Consider the following 17,861-nt stretch of genomic DNA (forward strand, 5'->3'; position numbering starts at 1 on the left):
TCAGGATGGTGAGTGGCTTGGAGGGGAACTTCCAGGTGGTGGTGTTCCCATCTATCTGCTGTCCTTGTCCTTGTAGGTGGTAGCAGTCGTGGGTTTGGAAGGTGCTGTCAAAGGAGCCTTGGTGAATTCCTGCAGTGCATCTTGTGGATGGTACACACTGCTGCTACTGTGCGTCAGTGGTGAAGGGAGTGGATATTTATGGTGGTGGATGGAGTGCTTTGTCCTGATGGTGTTGAGCTTCTTGAGTATGGTTGGAGCTGCACTCATCCTGGCAATTGGAGAATATTCCATCACACTTGTGACTTGTGCCTTGTAGATGGTGGACAGGTTTCGGGGAGTCAGGAGGTGAGTTACTCACCACAGGATTCCTAGCCTCTGACCTGTTCTTGAGGCCACGGTTTTTAAATGGCTAGTCCAGTTCATTTTCTGGTCAATGGTAGCCCCCAGGATGTTGATAATGGGGGATTCAGCGATGGTAATGCTGTTGAATGTCAAGAGGAGATGGTTAGATTCTCTCATGTTGGAGATAGAAGTATATCGCCTGGCACATGTGTGGTGTGAATGTGATTTGTCACTCATCAGCCCAAACCTGGATACTGTCCAGGTCTTGCTGCATTTGGACATGGGCTGCTTCAGTATCTGAGGAGTCGTGAATGGTGCTGAACATTGTGCAATCATCAGCGAACATCCTCACTTCTAACATTATGATGGAAGGAAGGTCATTGATGAAGCAGCTGAAGATGGTTGGGCTGAGGACACTAACCTGAGGAACTCCTGCAGTGATGTCCTGGAGCTGAGATGACTGACCTCCAACAACCACAACCATCTTCCTGTATGCTGGGTATGACTCCAGCCAGCGGAGAGTTTTCCCCCTGATTCCCATTGACTCCAGTTTTGCTAGGGCTCCTTGATGCCACACTCGGTCAAATGCTGCCTTGATGTCAAGGGCAGTTATTTTCACCTCACCTCGGGAGTTCAGCTCTTTTGTCCATGTTTGAACCAAGGCTGTAATGAGGTCAGGAGCTGAGTGGCCCTGGCGGAACTCAACGTTAACGTCAGTGAGCAGGTTATTGTTAAGCAAGTGCTGCTTGACAGTACAGTCAATGACCCCTTCCATTACTTTACTGATGGGGAGTAGACTGATGGGGCGGTAATTGGCCGGGTTGGATTTGTCCTGCTTTTTGTGTACAGGACATACCTGGACGATTTTCCAAACTGTCGGGTAAATGCCAGTGTTGTAGCTGTACTGGAACAGCTTGGCTAGGAGCGCGGCAAGTTCTGGAGCACAAGTCTTGAGTACTATTGCTGGAATATTGTCTACAAAGACTGGGACTATTCCCACTGGAACAGAAAAGGCCCGAGAGTTTTGTTTTTAGATGCACACATCCATGATTGTAGAATGATCCCGCGTAGGAGACACTTGGCCCATGTTGACTGTGCCAGCTCTTTGAAAGAGCAATCTAACTGGATTCATTTCTCTTCTCTTTCCCTATTGTCCTGCAATTTTTTTTTCAGATGCATCCAATTCCTTTTTGACAGTTACTATTGTGAAGATCATTCTGTGAATGGCACAGAAAGAGGCCATTCAGCTCAACAGCTCCATGTTGGTGTTTATGCTGCATACAAGCCTATTCCCAGCCTCTTCATCGAACCCTATTAACATATCCTATTCCTTTTCCTCCTGTGTGTTTATACGAGATTCCCTTAAATGCATCTAACCTGTTTGCCTCAACCACTCCATGTTGTAGCAAGTTCCACGTTCTCACCACTCTCTCCGGCTAAAGAAATATCTCCTGAATTCCCTATTGGATTTATTAGTGACTATCTTATATTTATGGTCCCCAGTTAGTTCTGGACTGCCCCACAAGTGGAAACAACTCTACCTCTACCCTATCAAAATCTTTCAGAACCCTTCAGCCTTCTCTAAAGAGCCCTGCTCTAGTTGTCCTTTCCTCATATTAGAACCAAGAGGTTATAATATCATTCTCCAATGTGTCTGTTTCCTTTTTCTTTATAATAACATCACAAATATTGCCAGTGCATCAAATGTGCTCTAACCAAGGCTCTGTACAAATTTAACATCTCTGCTTTTCAATTCTGCCCCTATAGCAATGAACCCTGGTGCGTTGTTTGCAATTTTATGACCTTATTAACCTGTGTTGCCACTTTTTAGTGGACTGTATATTTGTATCCTTGGACTTCTCCATTCCTCCACCCCATCAAGGAGTATGAGATATCATTCTTCCCACCAAAATGTATTCCCTTCCATCTGCTTCCACCACTCTCGGGCAGTGCATTCCAGTTCGAGTTAGCTTGCTGTATTTATTTAGATAATTCTGATCTCCCCTCCTGCACCTTTTACCCATTCTGTTAAATCTGGGCCCTCTGTATCCTGACCCTCCCCTACTGAAAACATTTCTCCTTTTACACATTTATTAAACATGAACACAGGACAAGTTAATAAAATTGGGACAGTGTTACTGTTGGATGCGCTTACGAATTTCATGTCCCTTCTTCCATTCTCATTTTCCGTTACTCATTTCCTACATTACAACAGTGACTACACTTCAAAAAGTATTTCATTGGCTGTAAAGTGCTCTGAGATGTCCAGTGTTGGTGAAAAGTGCTATATAAATGAAATTGGATGGATCCTTGTGGTTTAGCTGTGGTATGAGGGGGGAAGAAGATGTCCTGAATTGACTTGGGGTAAATTGAGAAGCTTTTTAAAAATTGGAGAGTTTTGATAATGAAAGATGAAACCCTGTGTGAAATTGATGAGAGGAGTCATTAATTTCGATTTCGATTTGTTGCCGAGATTTGGGAAGACAGAAGGTTGGTGGCGTGTGGAATGTTTTACCACATAGAGTGGCTGGGCAGAGATCACTGCAGTTTTAAAGTGAAAAATGGATGAATATTTGAAGTGGAGGTAATTGCGGGGCCATATGCAGAGGTGGACTTAGCTTGAGCATTGATACAGGGATATGGGGGAGAATGGGACACTGGATTAGTCTGGGATTGATACAGTTTAATTGGATTAGTTTAGCAAAGGGCTTGCAGTGTTCAGTGAAGTTCCTCTCTTTACTTAGTAGGAAGGCAGCTGGTTGCCATGCTGAGACTGGGCAGAGTGATAAACTGAATTTATTTCCTGTTTAATTAACCAGTGGTTTAAGGTGCTTTTCCCACACTTGCTCACAGTATTGTGCTGGGACAGCAGCGTGTGCGTGAACAGGTGGAAGGCGCAATGGGAGCCTGTGACTTTCTGCTGCTGACATTTTGTAGATGGTCAGTACAGCTGAATTCACAATATTATTCCTGAGCTGGAGTGGGCCGTGTTTGATATTTGAACAGGTGACTCACTATCTAAAATCAATATGTTTACTGAATTTGTTTCTGGATGTTTGGTTGACCTCCAAGTTCTGTGAACTCGTGTCAATTGAAGGAGGAGAGGTATGTAACACAGTCTGAAACACTCACTTTTCATTCACTCTTCTGCACCTTTCAGGAAAGACTGACTGGCCGACTCCTGCTCTGAAGACATATTTCACAGCTCCTGCTCCTTATCACTGTCCAGTGATCCCTGGGTTAGAGAGAGAGAGAGAGGGGAAATCAGGCAGGGTTCCTGCTCCTGGTCACTGTCCAGTGATCCCTGGGTTAGAGAGAGAGAGGGGAAATCAGCCAGGGTTCCTGCTCCTGATCACTGTCCTGTGATCCCTGGGTTAGAGAGAGAGAGAGAGAGAGGGGAAATCAGGCAGGGTTCCTGCTCCTGGTCACTGTCCAGTGATCCCTGGGTTAGAGAGAGAGAGGGGAAATCAGCCAGGGTTCCTGCTCCTGATCACTGTCCAGTGATCCCTGGGTTAGAGAGAGAGAGAGAGGAGAAATCAGCCAGGGTTCCTACTCCTGATCACTGTCCAGTGATCCCTGGGTTAGAGAGAGAGAGGGGAAATCAGCCAGGGTTCCTACTCCTGATCACTGTCCAGTGATCCCTGGGTTAGAGAGAGAGAGAGGGGGAATCAGGCAGGGTTCCTACTCCTGATCACTGTCCAGTGATCCCTGGGTTAGAGAGAGAGAGAGAGAGAGAGGGGAAATCAGCCAGGGTTCCTGCTCCTGATCACTGTCCAGTGATCCCTGGGTTAGAGAGAGGGGGAATCAGGCAGGGTTCCTGCTCCTGATCACTGTCCAGTGACCTGAAGTAAAGCTGGTGAAATCTGGGACGGAAGGTGTAAGATGTGGTGAATTGAGGCTGACATTGCTGTTTGTGACTGTGCCTCACTCTCTGTGGAGCCAGTGTTTCAGCCCCAGACTGGCAGCCAGCAAACAAGTGAGGGCACGAGGTAGAGGGAGAGAGCGAGAGAGCTCATGTCGCCCGTTCCCGAGCGGTGGGGCCTGTGTCCCTTCCCACACCCACCGTTCCCCAGGGCCAGGGCCTGTGTTTCCCCGCACCCCCCACTGCTTCTGGGGGTCAGGGTTGTGTTTCTAAGTGGAGCAGCTGAAGAAACCTGTTTTAATTTTAACACTGTCAGCACTGGGTCTGGGATTTCTTGCAGAAAGCTGAGACTTAATGCTGATGATGTAACTCTAGAGGCAGTAGGGAAAGGGTTAATGTTTGCATTTCCAGCTGGATATGTCTTGTGATGGTGTTTAACTAGTCTGTGTGAATGAAATTAAGACTGCAATGCTGTTTTAGTTAGTCTAACTACTGCAGTTCACCACCAGCTTCTCGTGGGAAATGGGGGTTGAATGGTAAAGGCCGGCCTTACCAGTGACACTGATAGCAAGAAAGAATTAAACAAAAACACTTCTGCTGTGAACATGATAGTATAATATTTCATAAACAAAAACAGAAAATGCTGGGGGATAACTCAGCAGGTCAAGCAGCATCTGTGGAGAGAGAAACAGAGTTAATGTTTCCGGTCATCACCTTTCATCAGGTGAGAGGTCACAGATGTGAAACCACACAGAATAATATTGCCTTTTGACAAGTAACTGAGCTTAATGGTTGAGACTATGATTTAGATCTCTGGAATTCTGGGGGTGTTCTGGAAATCTAGAGTTTGAGAAGTTAAACAGCAGCAGGATTGGTTGGGGACATCGTTCCAATTAGTTCACTCGCTCCCTCAGGGCTGGGCTCCTGACTAACCTCATCAGCCTGGCCTACATGTGACTCCAGCTCCACCCAACCCTGTTGACTCAATATCCTGAAGCAACAAGGAAATGGACAATAATGACAGCTTGGCCTGGTTCCAACAACAAAAACCAGAATGTTTGCCACCCTCACCCTCACTTTGGGCAGCAGCCTGTGCCCCTTCCACCAAATTCCCCCACTCTCTTTATTCCTGGCAGAGAATCGCTGGCTGACTTGCCCTGGCTGTTGGCATCAGTTTGCATTTCCGGCTACTACCGGTTGGAGTTGAATGAGGAGCTCCTTTACCTGCAGTGTAGAGGCATCAGGTGGCTCCTAGTGAACTCAAGACATTATTGGCATCATTAGATGAATTTGCTCAATCTGACATGGTCACACACCCAGACAGGAGCTAGCACTGCTGCCATGGGAAAGGACAATAGAGAATCTCTCTCCCATGTTGTGGAGTCCAGGCCTGTCCAGCAGTGTTGAGGCAACAATTGCCCTAGACTGGGTGTTGAGCAGAGGATCAAACTGGCCTCTCACATCCAGAAAGCCCTGAGGAAAAATGTGGGAATCCCCTTGTTTCCTCCCCCGCAACCCCCCCCCCCCCCCCCCCCCCGGCCCCCCTCCCCCGGCCTTCATCCCCAACGCACCCCAATCTTCAGTTAATACAGTTTCTAGGTCACTCTACACCTGCGGTGTGAGCAAGAGGAGGTGCCGGAGACCCTCAGAGGCAGCTCTGATCTGCAGGACTCTCCGCTTTCTCAGTTCTAGTTTACCAAAATGAATTGCTTCAAAATAAAGCTGCTTTGTTTACTGAGCAGCTGACTGACTAGAGAGAGGTTGAGTCTAATGTAGCTTCAGCCAACTCCACCCTGGAACAGGAGCATTAAACATAGACTGGCAGAGTCTGATTGGCTGGACTGGACTGCACAGGGACTGAGGCAGCTCCTTAAGGGTGTTGGTTAAACACGTCGACCTTGTTAGTGACAGCTGATTGAAGGGGAAATGTGCACCCAGGTCAAGCCTGTCCTCAGCCACATCAATTTATACAGCACCTTTAACATACTAACATGCCCCAAGGAGCATTATTGGACAAAATTTGACACTGAATGACATAGGATATTTAGGAGTGGTGACCAAAAGAATGGTCAGGGTATATCTCTGATTGATCTGTGGCAGCCTCAGTGCTTACGTACAGGTTCATGGACTGAGTGCAGTAGGCAGCTACACCCAGAGAGCGAGAGAGAGTTTATTACTGTTCAAAGTTAACACCAGTGATTGCTAAATGTACACAAAGGTGTGTGTGTTTGTGTTTGTGTGAGAGAGAGAGAGAGAAGCTTCTGGAATGTGTATTAATCGTCAATGATAACAGATAGTTGCCATGGATGCATTTGTACCAGGAATGTGTGACGTGGGGATTAGTCCAATGGTTAATTGAATTTTTTGAATATCCTTTAAACACTACATGTTGGTATTCAGCTCACTGCAGGTGACCCTAACAATGTCTGAATGAGGGGGCCATGGGAGATGTCACGGGCTTCTCAGGATTGGGGGGGGTGGTGGAGGCGAGCTGTGTGTGTGCAGTAAGAAAGCTGATGTTTGAGTCCTCCTGAGATGGGGTTAGGGAACCATGAGGGTTCTTCATGCTGAGGACACTTGGAAATTAGCTATGGCGTAAAACTCCATCGCTCCACCATCGGTGGCCGGGCCTCCAGCTGCTTGGCTCCCAACCTCTGGAATTCCCTCCCTGAAATTCTCCACCCCTCTACCTTTCTTTCCTCCTTTAAGACACTCCTTAAAACTTACTTCTTTGACCATGTTTTTGGCTCCCTGTCCTAATATCTCCTTATGTGGCTGGGTGCCAGATTTGGGCTTGTAACACCCCTGTGAAGTACCTTGGGACATTTTATTATGTTAAAGATGCTATATAAATACAAGGTGATGGGGGTGTGTGTGAGTGGGTGTGTGTGAGTGAGTGTATGTCTTTCCCCATTTCAGGTTGAAATTGTCCTGCTGCTGTGTTACCCGCCTGTTACTGAGAATGATGATTCAAACACTTTTTTTTTTCTTTTTCATATTGTTAACATTTTGTTGAGCGAGTTGTGAGATTTAACAAGAGGGTCTTTCACTGCCTGTTTCCATCTGAGAATTTCCCTTCTGATTTTCAGAGGAGGCCATTTGGCCCATCATGCCTTTACTGGCTCTTCAAAAAAGCAATCCAATTAATCCTCCCCCCGCCCCCACCCCCCAACCTTTATCCTCCAGAGCCCTGCCATTATTTTCCCCGATCAAATATTTACCCAAGAGCACTGTGGGAGCCTCTTAACCATGTAGACTGCAGGTGGTTCTAGAAGGAGGTGACTCAGTGCAGATAACAAGGAACAAGACTCAGGGGTTTGTCCAATACCCTTTCTTCACTGAGGGCGACCTGGGGTTCCGACCTGCCCTTGAAACTTGCTGACTGTGCTGGGGAGGGCTGGGGCATTGACCCCACGCTATATCATGGCCTCTGCTGGAATGTGGTTGCACAGGAGGATCCCACCCTTTGCTACCTGCTCCCAGAGATTGCATCATACACACGTCATAGGATGGAGTGAGTCACACACGGGGCACGAGCTAAAAATATCTCCTTCCTAATGCATTTGGGCACAGGATATACTGTCTCACTGTTCATGGGACTAGTGGGCCACAATGAAACCAAAAGAAGGACAGCTTGTTCCTTTTTAAAAATAGTTCTGCACCTCAAAATCTTTCATTCCTATAGCGCCTTTCATGCTCTCAGGATGTCCAAGAGCACTTCGCAGGCAATGAAATACTTTTGAAGTTAGTCTGTTGTAATGTAGGAAACACAGCAACCAGTTTACTCACAGCAAGTCCCCACAAATTACAATGCGAGAATGACTAGATAATCTGTTTGAGGTGTAAATATTGCCTGAAGCACCCGGGGAAAGCCCTCCCTGCTCTTTGAACAGAGTCACCGGATCTTTTACATCCACTTGAGAAGGCAGACACAGTCTCGGTTTAACATCTCATCCAAAAGGCAGCAAGAAAATGTTTTTTGGGATGCAGTCTCTCTAGTGCCTCATCTCTTAGCCTCATGTCCTGCTAAATGTGCCAGCATTTATTGCCCACCTCTGATTTCCCTCAAGGAATTGGTGCTGAGCTGCCTTCTTGAACCGCTGCAGTCCGTGTGGTGTAGGTACACCCACAGTGCTGTTAGGGAGAAACATTTTCTATATCAATTCCATTTTCCTGCCCCATCCTCTTATCCCTTGATTTCCCTTAGTTTTTTTTCCAAAAAGTACACTTCATTCAGAAAATTTGTAAAAGTACATTATATGAATTGAAAATAGTTGTATAAAGTGCTGTACAGTTCCATTTCTTTCAGTACAGTATATGACACTCTGCGGTGCCTCTCTACACTTACAATTACAGGTTAGGGTTACAGTGTACATTTACATTTCATGTCAAACATTATCTGGTGCTTCTGGCCCAAGGACTTTTATGGGGTTTCCTGTCCCTCTGGAAGGAGGGTCTTAGCCACGGCCTTTCCCCATTGTCTCTCTGCGGTGGCTGCCCCCAAGCTTTAGCGCAGCCCTCAGGACACAATCCTGGACCTTGGAATGTGCCAGTCTGCAACACTCTGTCATGGACGACTCTTTGCACTGGAAGAGCAGCAAGTTTCGGGCAGACCAAAGAGAGTCTTTCACCAAGTTGATGATCCTCCAGCAGCAGCTGATGTTTGTCTTGGGTATGTGTCCCTGGGAACAGCCCATAGAGCACAGAGTCCTGCATCACAGAGCTGCTCAGGATTGTAGAAACCGCTCCAGACCTTCTTTGCAATGAGACATTACAGATTACAGAAGGAGGTGGGCGACAGTCTCTTCTCCACTGCAGCTGACTTGAGGGTGACATGCGGAGGGATGAGACTGTGCACATGTAGGAAGGATCTGAGAGGGAGGGCCTTTCTCACCATCAGCTCAGCTACGTCTTGGTCCTTGTTTGAAGGTTCTAGTGATGAGGCGTTCTGCCTTCTGTAATGTGTCTTTGCAACAAAGGTCTGGAGTGGAATTGACGAACCTGAGCAGCTCTGTGATCCAGGACTCTGTGCTGTATGGGCTGTTCCCAGGGACACACACTGAGATAAACACCAACTGCTGCTGGAAGGCTACCAGCTCAACCAAAAACCCTCTTTGGTCTGCCTGAAACTTGCTGGTCTTCCAGTGCAAAGAGCCATCCATGACCGAGTGTTGCAGACTGGCATATTCCAAGCTCCAGGACTATGTGCCGAGGGATGCACTAATGCTTGGGGGCAGCCAATGGCTTTGACAGTCTGTTCAGGGAACCATCCGACAGGATCTACCATCTCCTTTTCCCACAGGGCCTTGAGGACACTACAGGCAGACAACTGTCTGATGGAATTGTGGTCAGAGGTGTTTTTCTGCACCAATCTGATTTCCCTTAGCCCCGTTCCCCTATCAGTCCTGGGCTCACTGACCTAAACTGGCTCCCGGTCAAGCAATGTGTTGATTTTAAAATTCTCATCCTTGGTTTCAAATCCCTCCATGGCCTCACCCCTCCCTTTTTTTCTGTAATCTCCTCCAACCCACAACCCTCTGAGATCTCTGCATTCCTTTAATTCTGGCCCCTTGTCCATCCCCGATTTTAATTGCTCCACCATAGGTGGCTGTGTCTTCAGTTGTCTGCACCCTATATTCTGGAATTCCTTCCCTCCATCTCTCCGTTTCTCTACCTCTCTCTGCTCCTTTAAGACGCTCCTTAAAACCAATCCTGTGACAAAGATTTTGGTCTCTGATCTAATATCTCCTTATGTGGCTCAGTGTCATACTTTGTTTTATAATGTTCCTGTGAAGCACCTTGGGATGTTTTATTATGTTTAAAGGTGGAATATAAATGTAAGTTGTTGTCTTGAATATACTCTGACTGAGAGACTATATTCAGGTCAGATGAGGCAGTTTCATGTCTTGATACATCTTGAACCCCAAAATTCTAAATGTTTTATTATCATTTAAGACCTTTTCATATGATTGGTCTCAGATAAACTTTTCCATTTAATTTTGAAGTTAAATCCTCTTGTCCTAGTGACCTGGTGAACTTTATTTTTATACATGGGGTTGTTGGGGTATGCATGTCTGATCAGCGAGAGCGGGAGAAATAGAAACTACAAGAGAGGATCTAACCATTGCCCCTTAACATTCAATGGCATTACCATCACTGAATCCCCCACTGTCAACATCCTGGGGGGGTTACCATTGACCAGAAACTGAATTGGACTAGCCATATAAATAATGTGCTAGTAATCACCTCCTGATTCCCCAAAGCCTGTCCACCATCTACAAGGCACAAGTCAGGAGTGTGATGGAATAATCTCCACTTGCCTGGATGAGTGCAGCTCCAACAACATTTGAGAAGTTTGACACCATCCAGGACAAAGCAGCCCCCTTGATTGGCACCACATCCACAAACATTCACTCCCTCCACCACCGATACACATCCCATGACTGAAATAAAAAAACCACAGCCTTGTGTTAAAATCCCCCAATAGGTAAAGATGTTCTGTCTCAGGGATTCTGCTGAAAGCAGCATCAAACTCCTCTCAGAACTGGTCTTTCACCTCTGTGCTGGAGCACAGATACTCATGAGGTTAACTGACCCTGTTTGAGAGGTGGATGGAGAGAACACCTTCGGAAACATTTGTGTGGGGTTCTATTATCGAGTAGTGAGTTCCTTACAGCGCAGCCTACACCTTGCTCACACATTCCTCGGAACTCTCTCCTCTGCCAGATGAACGGGTGGTGTTTTTCTCCCAGTGGGACCCTGGTCTCTTGCTGGGAAGCCATGTCAATGTACAGCCATGTAGATCATGGTTGTCTTGTTTGGGTTATTGACCAGCTGCAAGTTGTCTGTAAACCCCGTGCACGTGGTCCTGATGTTCCAGTTTGTCAATCAAAGAGTTGGCGTCGCCTTTCATTTTGTTTGTTTTATTTGTTTGTCCGGGTGTGATGGATTCTGTCCGCTTTTTGATAAGTGACTCAAAGCTGCAAACACCCATTGACGCAGATGGACTGTGGTGGGTCAGCACCTCATTACCCGGGGGCTGCCGGACTTGAGGTTGGCGATGGCTGACCATTGGGACCCGATGCTCCCTCTCACCATGGGAGACGGTCCATAGCACCCGTTCTCTACACCAATCGAGTTGGGCTGTTACTGCCGTCTCCCGTATAGTGATAAAGTTCTGCAGTGAGACTGGAGTGGCCTCCAGGGCAAAATTAATGCAGACCCTGGGCTGCCCAAACGTCAGGGTCCCCCTCTTGACCTCTCTGGTTGAGCGCAAAGGGCTGCAAAGCGTTACGCTTGGCATCGGCCCGGTTCCAGGAGTTGCCGGAAAGATGAGGAATTGAGACATCGGTCCCTCTTTGGGCTCCGCTCCAGATTTTAGGTCAGGGTTTTACTCCCTCAGTCTTCAACCCTCCCCAGGTATCCACAAGGCAGTGGAGCTATTCGCCCACAGCTGGGAGTTTGGTACATGAGTGCCAGCGCCTGTCCACATGCCAGTGGGCCCACACACTGCATGTCTGGGGCCAAACCTCCTCCGAGTTCCTCTGAAGCTTTAGCCTGAAGCCTCGAGGGACCCGGTTTCCGTGTGTCACCATGAGGAGGCGCAGCTGAGGACTTGCTGATGGAGAGACTCTGTACTGACAGGGAGAGACTTACACATCTGGCTGAGGACTTGCTGATGGAGAGACTGTACTGACAGGGAGAGACTTACACATCTGGCTGAGGACTTGCTGATGGAGAGACTGTGTACTAACGGAGAGACTTACACATCTGGCTGAGGACTTGCTGATGGAGAGACTGTGTACTGACAGGGAGAGACTTACACATCTGGCTGATTTTCACATTGCTGCGAGCTAGTGGTGGGGACTGAAGCGTGTTAACCCGCTTCACCCACACACTGGACACATCAGATCGACCTGTTGGACATACCAGATACAGCTATTCGATAATGATCACATAAGCTAGTATGTGGGATTTTGCAGCTGTGTTTCCTACATTATGTCAGTGACCACTCCTTTTACTGCTTCACTGGCTCTGACAGACCGTAGGAGCTCCTGAGGGTATGAAAGGCACTTTAGACAAAAGAGTATTTTTGCCTCTTGGAGCCAGTACCGATGCAATGGGTTGAATGGCCTGTGCTGCTGATTTTATCTGGTGATAGGGGCTGTACCATTTGTCGTTCTCCAATTTGCTTTGTCCCTTCACTTGAACTCTTTACTCTCCTGAGCTGAAATTGCTCATTTTCAGTTCTAAGATGGTTGAACTCACTGTGCCTTTCAGGCAGAGGTCACTGTGCCCTGACAGATGACATGGACCCATTCAGTAATGTGTGTGTGTGCGTGTGTGTGTGATTGTGGGCATATGGGGGAGGGAGAGAGGGAATGCAGCAGACATTGCTATTCTCCAGCTTTGCTCATTGTGAGCCACCTACCCCCTCTCCCCTTCCCCACCTCGGCTCCCATCCTCACTGACAATCTTTCTTTTTTCATCAGGGGTGTAACCCATATGCCCAGACGGGTCGCAGCAAACTGCAGAGCCAGAGAGTGACCCTCAACCAGCAGATCATTAAAGCAATGCGGCTGCGAGCTGGAGCAGAAAACCTACTGCGGTAAGCCCAGTGGTGTATGATCTCTGTCCCTCTCTCTCTCTTTCTCTCTGTCTCCGTCCCCCTCTCTCTCTGTCTCCGTCCCCCTCTCTCTCTGTCTCCGTCCCCCTCTCTCTCTGTCTCCGTCCCTCTCTCTCTCTGTCTCCGTCCCTCTCTCTCTCTGTCTCCGTCCCTCTCTCTCTCTCTCTGTCCCTCTCTCTCTCTGTCCCTCTCTCTCTCTCTCTCTCTCTCTCTGTCCCTCTCTCTCTCTCTCTCTGTCCCTCTCTCTCTGTCCCTCTCTCTCTTTCTCTCTGTCTCCGTCCCTCTCCCTCTCTGTCCCTCTCTCTCTCTGTCCCTCTCGCGCACTGGCTCTGTCCCTCTTTCTCTTTCTCTCTGTCTCCGTCCCTCTCCCTCTCTCTCTATCCCTCTCTCTCTCTGTCCCTCTCTCTGTCCCTCTCGCGCACTGGCTCTGTCCCTCTTTCTCTTTCTCTCTGTCTCCGTCCCTCTCCCACCCTCTCTCTCTCTGTCCCTCTCGCGCACTGGCTCTGTCCCTCTCTCTTTCTCTCTCTCTCTCTCTCTGTCCCTCTCTCTCTCTCTCGCGCACTGGCTCTGTCCCTCTCTCGCGCTCTCTCTCTGTCTCACTCTGATTCAGAAGTGGTTTTATCTTAGCCCAGGGAGTGATCCTTCCTGCAATGCTCCAAAACATTGAGTTCTGCCTGATTCAGTGAGTGCCCATCCAAGCCCATGGTATCTGTCCAGTGATGTTCTGTTCTTTCATTTCAAAGAGGTGCAGAGTTTGTGCCCACAATGAGAACAGTCGGTTCCCGAGCTGCACACTCTGTCCCATTGTGCATCTGGCTTCAGCTCAAACACAGTGAATGTTCTTTAGCTGCTCCTACCTCACTCTGTGGCTGCACTGTGCCAACGAGTAGCAGGAAGGCAGCAAATGTCAACCTATAAATCTCTGGATAGCAGGGACAATGTCCCTTAAAGCTGCTCTCCAGAACAGAGTGGGGCTCTTGCAGTCAGCTCCCTGCATTACAATCCCTTTCTCATCTCCTATTCTACCTTTCTTGGGAACTCTCTTGAAGAAGGGTCACACAGACACGAAACGTTAACTCTCTTTCTCTCTCCACAGATGCTGCCAGACCTGCTGAGTTTTTCCAGCATTTTCTGTTTTTGTTACTAGATTAATACCTGGAATGGGCAGGTTGTCTTATGAGGAAAGGCTGGACAGGCTAGGTTTGTATCTGCTGGTGTTTAGAAGAGTAAGAGGTGACCTGAATGAAACATATCAGATCCTGAGGGGATAAGGAGCCGCCCATTTAGGACAGAGATGGGGTGAGTTATGCTGAAGCTCGGAGCGAAAGCTTGAAGCTGATTTCACTCCCCTGGTCCCTATCAGTCGGGAATCGGATGATTTGGTGACGTTGATCAGGGTGGGCTGTTGTTTCATGGTGAAATCGTGGGAATCCCAATTGAGAATGAAAAGGAAGTTTCCTGATGACTGAGTGACTAACTGTACCTTTAGCTTACACAGGATCACACAAACTATGCGGCACAGAAACAGGCCATTCGGTCCAACCAGTCCATGCTGGTTTTTACGCTCTACTCGAGCCTCCTCCCACCTTTTCTCAATTAAATCAATCATTATAACTCTCTATTCACTTCTCTCTCATATGCTCACCAGCTTCCCCTTCAATCATCTATACTATTCACTTCAACCAAACTGTGAACAGCAGTGACCCAGCACTGATCCTTATGGAAACAACACTTCCCATCTTATGCCAGTCGAAGGCCCAAGCTCTCTGACCTCGACCAGCAGAGGGAGGCCCCCTGCAATCAGCCTCAGTAGCCCTGGGTTAGAGAGAGGGGTAATCAGTGAGGGTTCTTGCTCCTGATCACTGTCCAGTGAATCCTGATGACGGATGTTAGGTGTGATGCCCCTGCAGTTTAATAGTCAGCCCACACTCTGTCTCACCTCGTGCATGAAGTGGCCAGAGAGGAATTAAAAATTCAGGTCACAGCCCCTGCGATCTCCTCCTTTGCCTCCCTCAGCAGTCTGGGATGCAAATCATCCAGACCTGGAGATTTGACCACTTTTAAGCCTGCCAACACCTCCAATACCTTGTCACTCAATTTGCTTAAGAACCTCGCAGTCTCTCTCCCTGAGTTCGATACCTTCAACCTCATTCTCTTGGGTGAAGACGGATGTGAAGTATTCATTCAACTCTCTAGTGATGTCCTCTGGCTCCACCCATAGATTGCCCCCTTGGTCCCTTTTGGTCACCTTATTTAAGGAAGGATGCAAATGCGTTGGAAGCAGTTCTGAGACGGTTTACCAAACTAATACCAGGAATGGGCAGGTTGTCTTGAGGAAAGGTTGGACAGGCTAGGCTTGTATCTTTGGAGGGAGGCAGTGGCATAGTGTTATTGTCACTGACTAGTTATTCCAGAGACCCAGGGTAATGCTCTGGGGACCTGGGTTCAAATTCCACCATGGGCAGATGGTGGAATTTGAATTCAATTAAAAATCTGAAATTAATGGGGAAAACTGCAGACCTTACCTGGTCTGGCCTACATGTGACTCCAGATCCACAGCAATGTGGTTGACTCTTAAATGCCCTCTGAACAAGGGTGATTAAGGATGGGCAATAAATGCTGGCCTAGCCAGTGATGCCCATACCCCTTGAATGAATAAAAAAAAACTGCTGGAGTTTAGAAGAGTAAGAGGCAACTTGATTGAAATGTATAAGATCCTGAGGGGACTTGACAGGGTGGATGTGGAGAGGATGTTTCCCCTTGTGGAAGAGACTAGAACTAGGAGTCACTGTTTAAAAATAAGGGGTCGCCCATTGGAGACAGAGTTGAGGAGAAATTTTTTCTGAGTGTCATGAGTCTTTGGAATTCTCTTCCTCAAAAGGAGGTGGAAGCAGAGTCTTTGAATATCTATAAGGCAGAGGGTAGATAGAGTCTTGATAAACAAGGGGGTGAAAGGTTATTGGGAGTAGGTGGGAATGTGGGGTTGAGGTTACACTCAGATCAGCCATGATCTTATTGAATGGCGGAGCAGGTTCGAGGGGCTGAGTGGCCTATTCCTGCTCCTAGTTGGTATGTTTGTATGTATGTTCGTATCTGCTAAGGCTATCAGTCTCTGGGACTGTGTCTGCTTGATGTTTAACTTGCTACTCTGGTTTAGCAACGTTGTGTTTTGATCTGGGAGGGGCTGTGTGTGTGCCACACAGTCTCATTTAAAACTCGTTCTCCTTTCTACTGGGGTATCCTTCGTAATTTCATTACCAACCTTTCTCTTCCCATTTTCCCCTTCAGCGCCCGTAGATTTTTGAGGGTTTTTTACAAGAAGCTCCTCACCGTGAAGTCCTTGTCCAGCTCTGTGACTCTCCAGGCGCAGCCCACCCCAGGGCTGGTCTCCGCAGACTCCTTTCTTCAATCCCAGGGGTCCTGCCATCACCCCCTAAACCCCTCACCCACTCCTGGGTTTAACAAAACCCTTGACCAGTGCAGCAAGCACAGGGCTGCAGAATCTCTGCTGATTATTTCTCCTTCAGTTCCCAGTCACACCAGGGCAACTGATGCCAATTGGAAACATACTGATGCTGCCCAGTCACATTTCATACAGACTTTGGATAAATCTGTGGCACTCCCTGTGGTGTCAGCTCTGGCTCAGTGTTATCTCCTCTGAGTCAGAAGGTTGTATGTCCAGGACCCGCTCCAAAGATATACTCACAAAATTCCAGGCTGACTCTCCCACTGCAGTACTGAGGGAATGCTGCACTGTCAGAGGTACCATGGCTGGCATTTTCCAGTCCTGTCTGGCGCGGGACTGGAAATTCCCGCCCAAAGTCAACAGACCTTTGGCTGGTCCGTCAAATTTTCTCAGAGATAAAAACAAAAAACTACTGCGGATGCTGGAAATCCAAAACAAAAACAGAATTACCTGGAAAAACTCAGCAGGTCTGGCAGCATCGGTGGAGAAGAAAAGAGTCGACGTTTTTTCTTCTCCACCGATGCTGCCAGACCTGCTGAGTTTTTCCAGGTAATTCTGTTTTTGTTTCCGTCAAATTTTCTGTCCAGCCCGCAGCGATTCCCACTACACGCGGGACTGGAAAATCCCGGCTCCTCTTTCAGGTGAGATGTTAAACTAAGATTTCATTTCCCTGTCAATCCTATCAAACTCTTAGAAGACCAGGGGTGTTCTCCCTAGTGTAATGGTCAATTTCATTCCTAACTATTTATCTATCATTGAAAACAGATGATCTGGTCATTATCACAGTGATGTGGGGGTTTACTGTGTGCAGATTAGCTGCTGCACCTCCTACATTGCAGAGATAATCACGCTCCAACAGTACGTCACTGACTAGTGAGCACTTTGGGAGGTGAAAGGGCCTTAAGAAAAGTAAGCTTTTCTTTGTATCCCATACAGGACCTGACATTCTACATCCCAGACTATTCATCAAATATAGCTTGTTACATGTCCTGATTGGAAATGCAGAAAGAGATAAATACTTGGCTTTGTTATCTCGAGACTCGACTATTCCACACACTCTAGCTGGTTTCCCACATTCTACCTTCTGTAAACCTGAGATCACCCAAACCTCTGCTGCCAGTCTCCTAACTCACACCAAGCCCTGTTCCCCTATCACCCTCTGCGCTCACTGACATACACTGGCTCACAGTCAAGCAACATCATGATTTTAAAATCCTCATCCTTGTTTTCAAACCCCTCCATGACCTCGCCCCTCCCTATCTCTGTAATCTCCTCCAGCCCATAACCCTCCGAGATCTCTGTACTCTTCTAATTCTGACCTTTTGTGCAGTGCTGGTTTTAATCGCTCCAGCACTGGTGACGATGCCTTCAGTTGTCTGGGCCCCAAGCTCTGGAATTTCCTCTCTACACCTCCACGTCTCTCCCTCGTTTTCCTTCTTTAAGACACTCAAAGCCTACCTCTGTGACCAGGCTCCTTAAGTGACGCAGTGTCACACTTTGTTTTATAATGTTCCTGTGAAGCACTTTGGGCCATTTTGGTGCGTTAAAGACACAGGTATAGTGTC

General features: G+C 47.7%; 1 protein-coding gene across 1 annotated transcript in view; it reads left to right on the plus strand.

The window, feature by feature from the left end:
• rhpn2 (rhophilin, Rho GTPase binding protein 2) overlaps positions 1 to 17,861 on the plus strand; it is a 48,171-nt gene that overhangs the window by 1,162 nt on the left and 29,148 nt on the right. The window contains exon 2 of the mRNA XM_078544712.1: positions 12,697 to 12,812. Within this exon, the coding sequence (XP_078400838.1) occupies positions 12,697 to 12,812 (116 nt within the window). The remainder of the gene's footprint in view (positions 1 to 12,696; positions 12,813 to 17,861) is intronic.

Source organism: Cetorhinus maximus, chromosome 6 (genome assembly GCF_964194155.1).
Source record: "Cetorhinus maximus chromosome 6, sCetMax3.hap1.1, whole genome shotgun sequence".
NCBI classification, from domain to species: Eukaryota; Metazoa; Chordata; class Chondrichthyes; order Lamniformes; family Cetorhinidae; genus Cetorhinus; species Cetorhinus maximus.